At 40.5% G+C, this 9,585-nt stretch overlaps 1 protein-coding gene across 4 annotated transcripts in view; it reads right to left on the minus strand.

The window, feature by feature from the left end:
• STAM2 (signal transducing adaptor molecule 2) overlaps nucleotides 1-5,437 on the minus strand; it is a 61,662-nt gene extending 56,225 nt beyond the window's left edge. Inside the window, exons 1-2 of one of the 4 annotated variants that reach the window (XM_066345418.1) lie at nucleotides 5,228-5,435; nucleotides 1,523-1,620 (exon numbers count right to left, since the gene is read on the minus strand). Coding sequence is in view for 2 of the 4 variants with exons in the window: in XM_066345416.1 (XP_066201513.1) it covers nucleotides 5,228-5,267 (40 nt within the window). In the remaining 2 variants the exon portion in view is untranslated. Of the gene's footprint in view, nucleotides 1-1,522; nucleotides 1,621-5,227 lie in introns of all 4 variants that reach the window. The other 3 variants (XM_066345416.1, XM_066345415.1, XM_066345419.1) reach the window with 3 other exon arrangements.
• Nucleotides 5,438-9,585: the final 4,148 nt, after the last annotated feature.

Here is a 9,585-nt window from a genome sequence, read left to right on the forward strand (position 1 = left end):
AGGGAGGGAGGGAAGGAGGGAGGAGCAGGAAGCATCAATTCCCATATGTGCCTTGACCAGGCAAGTGCAGGGTTTCCACCAGCGACCTCAGTGTTCCAGGTTGACGCCTTATGTACTGCACCATCACAGGTCAGGATATCTTCACTTTCAATACGGAATTTCTCTTTAAGGTACAATCCCTGGCAAATCTCTCAGACATATGAACAAGAAAACATGGATAAAAATGTTCACTGCAATATTGTTCGTAATACAAAAAAACTGGAAAAAACCTCCTGTCCATTAATGGGAGAATGGGTAAGAAATGTGGTATACTGACACTGTGGAACACGACACAGCTCTTAAAATTAATGAACTAGAGCTAGAAATATCATTAAAAACGCTGAATGACAAGCTGCAAATAAAATGCAAAGAATGACACTTTTATGAAGTTTAAAAACACACAAAACAATGCATATAGTATATATTTGTACACATAGTACATACAGTTGACCATTGAACAGCAGAAATTTGAATTGCATTAGTCTAATGCAGATCTTTTTCCATCATTAATTTGAAAAAACTTGCAGACAAACTATATAGTTTAAAACAGACATAAACTTATAGTAATGAGAAATACAGTACAATTTCTCTTCCTTATGTTTTTCTTAATAACATTTTTTCTCTAGCTTTACTATAAAAATACAGTCAGTTTTTCTAACCCCATGTTATTCAAGGGTCAACTGTATAAAATAGTTTATGGCTTTTTGGAGAGAGTTTAACCCTGAGAACGGAGGCAAAAGAATAAGAACCTCATTGTATTCAAGAATTGACTTAAGTACATGTTATAAAATTGAACATATAAAGTAAATTTGTATTACTTAAGTGCTATCCATATCTATTTTTGTATTAGAGTTTTAATAAAATATAAAATAAAATAAAGATAAAATCCCAGCCTGACCAGGTGGTGGTGCAATGGATAGAGTGTCATATTGGGATGCTGAGGACCCAGGTTCGAGGCCCTGAGGTCGTTGGCTTGAGCACAGACTCATCTGGCTTGAGCGTGGGGTCACAGATATGACTCCATGGTCGCTGGCTTGAGCTCAAAGGTCACTGGCTTGACCCCCAAGGTCACTGGCTTGAGCAAGGGGTCACTTGCTCTGCTGGAGTCCCCCAGTCAAGACACATATGAGAAAGCAATCAATGAACAACTAAGGTGCCAAAACAAAGAATTGATGCTTCTCATCTCTCTCCCTTCCTGCCTGTCTGTCTCTAGATAGATTGATGAAAGAAAGAAAGAAAGAAAGAAAGAAAGAAAGAAAGAAAGAAAGAAAGAAAGAAAGAAAGAAAGGAGAGAGAAAGAAAGAAAGAAAAGAGAGAGAAAGAAAGAAAGAAAGAAAGAAAGAAAGAAAGAAAGAAAGAAAGAAAGAAAGAAAGAAAGAAAGAAAGAAAGAAAGAAAGAGGTAAAAAAGAGAAGAGAAAGAAAATAAATCCCAGGCTACCTCACTGTCAAGTTCCAACATAACACAAGCCAAAAACAACATACTTGCATTCAAATATCACTTGGAAAGCCTCTTTTGAAGGTAAAAGTTCACACTTCAATCCACTGTGTCAGAATTTTACAAAGGTAGCAGGAGGTCAGCTCTGTGGGACACAAGTAAATGTATCTTTAAGGAAGGAGATACCAAGGTTGTTGAAAAAAAGGAAAGGTCTATCAGTGAAATAGTACATAGCAGAGGTAGAACCTGGCAAGAAAGATTGCCTGGACTAAGTAAGGAAAAAAAAGATATCCAAGAAAGAACCAGAGCAGGGGTTGTCAACCTTTTTATACCTACTGCCCACTTTTGTATCTCTGTTAGTAGTAAAATTTTCTAACCACCCACCGGTTCCACAGTAATGGTGATTTATAAAGTAGGGAAGTAACTTTACTTTATAAAATTTATAAAGCAGAGTTACAGCAAGTTAAAGCATATAATAATAATTACTTACCAAGTACTTTATGTCAGATTTTCATTAAGTTTGGCAGAATAAATCTTTATAAAACAACTTATTATAGCCTGACCAGGCGGTGGCGCAGTGGATAGAGCATCGGACTGGGATGCGGAGGACCCAGGTTCAAAACCCCGAGGTTGTCAGCTTGAGCACAGGCTCATCTGGTATAAGCAAACCTCACCAGCTTGGACCCACAGTTGCTGGCTTGAGCAAGGGGTCACTTGGTCTGCTGAAGGCCCACGATCAAGGCACATATGAGAAAGCAATCAATGAACAACTAAGGTGTCACAACAAAAAACTGATGATTGATGCTTCTCAACTCTCTCCGTTCCTGTCTGTCTGTCCCTATCTATCCCTCTCTCTGACTCTATCTCTGTCTCTGTAAAAAACAACAACAAAAAAAAACCAGAAAACAATTTACTATAGTTAAATCTATCTTTTTATTTATACTTTGGTTGCTCCGCTACTGCCCACCATGAAAGCTGGAAAGCCCACTAATGGGCGGTAGGGACCTGGTTGACTACCACTGAACTAGAGTTAGGAAACAGAACAGACAAATCATGCTTTGGGAACCAAGGTAATGAGACTGGAATAATTGGTACAGAATATAAAGAAATGACATTCCTTTTAGCATTAACCATTACATCTTCCTTCTGTGGCTCTGTCTTCCATGTTTCACTTTCCCCGTAAGAAGGCTGTACCAACCAGACTCCACATCAGGGATCCTACATTCCACTTTAAGATGCGAGGCTAGGGAGTGTGTTTATTTTTGGTTTTCCCTCAGCACAGCTTCAAAGGAATTTTATTTAACAAAACAAAAAGCAAATCCAGATTTGAATAAATCCAGTAAATATTTAAAGTGTTCTAATGCTATCATTCCTAGCATACCAGAGTTTGTAGGTTCTGACTCTGAAAAAAAAAAAAGGAACTTTCTAGCCTTTGACCTGCTTCCATTTGACAAATTATATACCATCATCAACTTAGACATTCTGACTCACTACAGCTTTTTCTCTGAAATCTGAGCAAAGGGTTTCTTACTCACGTGAATGAGTTCAGAAAGACTGCTCACCCCCTGGTGAGATTCTGTACAAACCAAAAGAACGTATCAAACATGTAGTAAGAGGTAAAGTTACTTCCTACAGGTAGAAGTACTGTCAGAAAAGTGGGAGAGAAAGAGGATAGAGTAAACACCTTTACAGAGGAAGAGTTGGAAGGAGCATTTTGTCTTCTCTCTGGGGGAAATTACTGTCTTAAATAAAGGGAGCATGTAAATAAAGCATGTCATGTATTTCTAGCACTACGATAATCACACTATAGGATAATTACCGTTTTTATGTGTGTATGCGTCTTCCATTAGACTAAATATCCTGAGGGCAGAAATTCAGTCTATTTATTTTTTTTATTTTTTTGTCCCCAGCACTTAATAAATGTCTGACACACAGTAATTATTCAATGCACACTTGTTGAATGAAAGGTGAAGAAAAAAAAACCAAAACAGTAAAAATCTGACTGAACCAAAGAAAAAAGAGTAACTACAAAAAGACAATGACAGCAAAGAAATAAACTATAGACATCCAAGTTAAATAATGACTTGCTTGTATTACCTAACTGTTTCAAATTAAAGGCTAAATTATGAAAAATGCAATATATAATTTTCCTTCTATAATAAAGGTTAAAGAACAACTTGAACTCCTGTTATTTCATTTCACTTTTTCTGTTAATTCCACTCGTCTACAACAATTACAGATGGGCCTCAATCAAATTCGCTTTCACCTTTAAACTGCCTTTTGGATACTTAGTTATACTTGAGTTAACAAATAAGTACTTGAAACTTTGGTTAACAGCACTGCCCATGAAATGAACCATTCAAGAAGTATTTTTATGTCTGCACAGTAGTGCCTCTCTAACCACACTGTGATCTGCTAAACCAGGCAGAACCTCAGAAGCCACTGAAGGGTTAGAAAAGCTTAGCAGCCAGAGCAACTCCGCCTACTTTTAGAAGTTTTCAATTAGAAAACAGTCTTCCAGGAAAGATTTCCTTTCAAGAAAGAGTTCCAGTTTTCAAATTTGAAAATCATTTGTCTAATTCTGTTTTTCCCTTCTTGTTTTATTTCAGTAGGACAAAATGAAGTCTTCACACCAACAATAAAAAATACAAGTCTCACTGCATTTAAAGGAAGACATCACTAGGTATCACAAAAGCAGAAGTTTCCTAGATTTATACCAGTCGTCTGTATTAAACTACCAAGAAAAAGAGTTGAATAAAATTATGAAAATACATACTTGAAGACTGACTAGGGTCAAGATATAATTATAAAATGCTTTAGCTTTCTGGAAATGGAAGCTACTTACATATTGTACTTGACTTGTGAACACAATTTGGGAATCCCATATTATATCAGAACAGGGCACTCTCTGGTCTTCTCATGATCAGAAAATTGTAACTATGAAACGGGTGGGTCACTGCTATAAAGTGACCTACCTATCTGTGTGACTGGTAATTTTCAGCCATGTATTTTGTTTGTTTGTTTGTTTGTTTTCATTCCACCAAGTTCTAAAAGTCTACCTAGGATTCTGTTAACTACTGCTACAAAATATATTACTTGGCCAGTTTGTTTCACTATTATTCTGGTGTCCAAAATAAAAAATAAGTTCTCTTATCCCACCCATCTTTTTCTCACTTCATAATTACTGAAATAAAAGTGCTCTTACAACCTCAACAAATATTAGTTGTTTTGCAATGTTTTGAGACCCTACACTTGCACCATCCACGGATAGAGAGTAACCCTTTTAACCATTCTACAGTAAGTCCTGAAACTATGCTATCAGGGTTTGAATACACTTGTGAAATAGGGTCTTCCTACTGAATGGGGGCAGGTCAACGTCTCTAGTGTTGGGCTGCCCTAGACAGCAGGGTCTCCGCTTTTGCATCACCTCCTAAAAGGGCGGGGGGTGCTTAACCAGCTCTAGAGGAAGCAAGAAGTGTGTATTGTCAGCTCCCCAATTATCTAATTAGTCCAGACTCCAACAAGCCCCAGGTCTTCTCCATTCCTGCGCTTGGCGAGGGGAATGGCCCTCTCTTGGGGTCCCCAACCTCGGTTGTGCAGAAGGCACTCCCAGACCAGCCGAAGTTACCCTCCCGTGACCAAGCAGCGGCGCCGCCCCTTCTCTCCCTTCCCTTTGGCTTTCCAGTCCCGGGAGGCGCCACCGCCCCCTTTCTGGCTCGACGCACACCCCGGGCCCCGGAACCAACGCTTACCCACGTCTTGTTCGAAGGGGTTGGCGGCGAACAGAGGCATCTCGCCGACAGCTGAGCCCTAGTCGCTGCGGTCTGGCTAAAATGGGCAGCTGCCCCGGGATAGGTGACCCGAGACCGCGGCTTCCTATATGGCTCGGCTTCCACGGCGTCCTCCTACTTCCGCCACCGCACCTGTCCGAATGCCGCCTGACGGGCTAGCTCCGGCTCCGCGCTCCGCTCCGCTCCCGCGCTCCGCCTCCAATTCCCGCCAGCCGTGGACATCCTCTGAGAGCCCCTGCCACCGCGGGCCGCCGGGAGGAGGGGGCAGCGCTTGTTCTAATTTCCTGTAGTAGTCAGGCGTTTGCCGCGGGCAGCTGTCCATCGCTAGGACCCCGGCAAGCCACGGGGCGGAGGACCTTCAGATGCCGGAAGTCGTCGCGCCTAGAACTAGGCGACACTAGTCTCAAAGCCACAGTGCCGGCGGCGTCACTGAGGGGGGCGCGGTCGCTCGGGATTTTCTGCGTGGAGTTTTTGGGTCAATCAGCTAAATATTTGGTTGTAAGGGACAAGCTGGTTCCTCTAGGCAGCCGTGGACCCGCAATTTCGTTCGCGTCACAGTCCTGTTACATGGAAACGGGGGGATCCTGGCGTAGAGGTGGCATTGAGGGTAGAAAAAGAGTTTGGCTCTTCTCTCCGCGGTTTATGGTGTTGCACTGTCCTGGTGGGTGAACCCCAGGGGAATAGTCTGTCTGGGAAGCGGTAGTCAAAGTAACTTTGACTCTGTGAGAACTCCTATTGGTTCCCATCCTGTAGCGGCCTGGAAATACTGCTGGACTCTGGGACTCCAAAGGGGAGTGAGATCGCTTCGGGGCTTGTTGGCGAGGATTAAGTGCAAAGAGGAAGGAGGCACACAACTTCAAGTTGCTGACGGTAGCTTATACAGGACAGTATATGACAACCCTGATGTACTGTAGTCCCCCGGCCCCTTATCCGAGGGGAATGCAATCCAAGAGCCCATTGGATGCCTGAAACTGGACATTACCTGTTTTTTTCTGTACATATGCACCTATGATAAAGTTTATAAATTAGGCACAATAGATTATTAACAATAGTAAAGTTAAGTTATACTGTAATCAAAGTTATGTGAATGGCTTTGGGTCCATTATTAAGTAAAATAGGATTACTTGAACACAGCACTGTGGTAGCACAAGTTGATCTAATAAAGAGGAAGCTACTACGTGCCTAATGAGGAGTTAGCACAGCTTGGATATGCTGGACAAAGGGATGATTCATTCCCAACCAGCTGGAGCAGGATGGCTGAAGATTTTGCGATGCTAAGCAGAACCGCTTGCAATTTAAAACTTGAGAATTATTTATTTCTAAAATTTTTCATTTAATATTTTTAGACCACAGTTGACCACGAAACATTGAAACCACGTAAAGCAAAACCACTGATAAGGGTGAACTGTATAGTTAGAGTCACAAACTCATATTCCCATAGGATTCAGTCAGGTATCTAAATGAAAGTACAGGCACCTCTCACTCAAACACTCCCTCTCCTTCTTAACCTTGCTCTATTTTTTCCTAGCATTTTACCACTTTCTAATATGTAATTTACTTATTACATTTTCTGTCTCCCCTCTTAGGAATATAAATTCCATGATCAGTTTTGTTTGCTGCTGTATCCTCAGCATCTAAAACAGTGTCCAGCAAGTTAATAGATACTCAACAAATGTTTTTCAAATGTAGCCATGATTATCTAACCAAACAGCTTGTATCTGAAGATTATAGCTACTAGTACACTTTAGCTATTTGTTGAAGTGTGGACTTTACTAGAGCTCTAATTTTAAAATAATATGTACATGTTAAGAATTACTTCAACATTTTAGCAATGGGTCAAACCAAACCATTTTACAATCTCTGGAACAAAGACTTGATACATAGAGAAGAGAATCCTTACACATGGAATAGATCAGGAAAATGGTTGCTTTTTATACTATAAAGAGAGGTGCACAGATAAGAAACATTTGCCAGTGAAAGAAGCTGGTTTTCAAAAAGCCCCACATTTAACCTAGGATGTTCAAAGTATGTGTTGGGCAGATAAAATATATTATGCTCACTTTGTTAAAGATGGCGCTGCCCACATGGAAGTTGTCACCCAGGTGATATTAATGTGTGTTGGGGGCAGGCTGTGGGCAGGCAGAATCCTTGTAGCCTGGGGCTTGGTTTTAGGACTAAGCTTTTCCCAACCTTTTTGATGTGGGGTGGTATAATCCCATCATGCCCCAGATAAGTGACTTTGTATGATATTAAACACTTCCCTATTTTGTATATTGGATTAAAGGTTTGGATTTCTACACTATAAAATGGGAGCAGAACGGGAGCTTGCTCTCTCGGTTCCTGAGATTAATATTAAGGAGAGAGCAGAGAAAGGCCACGTGGAGAAGGCCAGGAGAAGCAGCCAAGATGTCGGAGTGCTGAGTGAGAAGCCAGTTAGTGCAGAGTTTGTGCAGGGAGAAGGAAGGAGATGGGGAACATAGATGAATAAGTCTGGTGAGCTAGAAACCTTTGATTCTAGGAAACTCTGATAAGTCAGTAGCTTTGTGAGCACTGAATGTGAGTGGGTTTTGGAGCCCAGTGTGTTTTTACTTGCCTGCCGGGTGCAAGCTAGGGTTAAAGATGATGGCCCACCAGTTTTTGGCTCCGTTGTTTCTTTACCGACTGTCTGAATCCAATGTGAACCTGCATGGGCCAGGCTGCTGTGATGTTAGCCACAGCCACTGGCTTTACAGTATGTTTGGAGACGTGATGGATTTGTCTAGGATTAAGGCTTAGTGTTGCAATGGAAAACAAGGCTAGATGAGATAAGAGGAAACTGATTGGGAAGAGCCCTAAATGCAAGCTAATTTTTAACAAATTTTAGAATATAAGGCAGTAATCATTTAAAGATTTTGAGCAGCAGAATAGTTTTTCTAAAAAGAATTTCCAGGTTCTAATCTGACATCAGTGTGCATAACATGTATGAAGAAGCAGACCCAGTCAAAACAGTTTAGCTTCATTTGCAAGCCATAAGAAGAGATCATGTAGAGGAGCTTGCATTGAGATTAGCTCAAAGGATTGAAGCTTAACCTTTGAAAAGCATTCACATTTTAAAGAGACTCCTTTAGCTCCTCCTCATCTTTAATGGCCAGCATACCCAAGAATCTGTAGGTATTTCCCTTTCTGTGTGTGTACTCAGTCTCTTGGTGATTTCCTCCCAATAACAAAAAAATTTAAGTCAATAAGAGCCAGACCTTGTGTTCTAAACAAGAGGATGCAAAGATTGTTACTTTAACAGAAAATAATCTCAAATTTAGTTAAATTCTGTCTCTTTTGAGTTTTCTTGGTTTTGGATTTATACTCAGCAAATGTATGTATGATATTCTTACCTCACACCACTTTCCCTGAACATAGACCAATATCCATCCCCAGGTATGTTCTTTCCTTTCTTGCCAGTACGTATGAAACTTCACCCTAGTTATTTGTCTAGAAACACTGGAGGCAGTTGCAGCAAATCTTGAGAAAGTCAGATCTTGGAAGGCATCTTCCTCAGGTGACTTTTCTGCATTGTCTTCATGCAAAGGGAGGCCACTCCTCTAGCATGGGCAAGTGCACTGCTTCTGTTGGTCTCGAGGATAGAAGTAAATCTATCAGCTCAAATTTCTCAAGAGGATCCACCCCATTCTAGACCTCGATCTTATTTATCCCATTTGGGAGCTTGACTTTAGGAGACATGCTATGGGTTATGAATTCAACCTTCTTTTATATTTTGCTGCTCTCTAGGTCCTGAGTCTGATTTTTTTTTTTTAACCACAGTCGATGTCCCTCTGGCTACAGTAAATAAAGCGTACCCTCCCTCTTGCTCTTTACTGCTTTCTCATTTTTCTCTTTGTGTTTCAGTTTGGGCAATTTCTCTCTCTCTCTCTTTAGGATGAGTGATATGTTATTTTTTGTGAGTTTCCAAAGCATTTGGTTTGAGTATTTCTAATAAACTTTTTGGGGGAATAATTTTAGATTTACAAAAAAGTTACAAAGACAGTACAGTTCTCATTTACCCCTCATTACCCTGTGTCTCCCATTGTTAACATCTTATGTTTCCATAGTACATTTCTCAAAACTAAGAAACATATCAATTCTTTGTTATTAACTAAACTCTAGACTTTATTTGAATTTTACCAGTGTTTGCATTAATGTCCTCTTTTTTTTTTTCCCAGAATCTATTCCAGGTGTGTCAGGGGTCCCCAAGACCACTCCCAGTTTCCATGATTTGCTAGGATTCATAGACTCAGTATATGGTCATCTTCATGACTATGACTTATTACAACAAAAGGAAATAAAAT

Source organism: Saccopteryx leptura, chromosome 7 (genome assembly GCF_036850995.1).
Source record: "Saccopteryx leptura isolate mSacLep1 chromosome 7, mSacLep1_pri_phased_curated, whole genome shotgun sequence".
Taxonomy (NCBI): domain Eukaryota; kingdom Metazoa; phylum Chordata; class Mammalia; order Chiroptera; family Emballonuridae; genus Saccopteryx; species Saccopteryx leptura.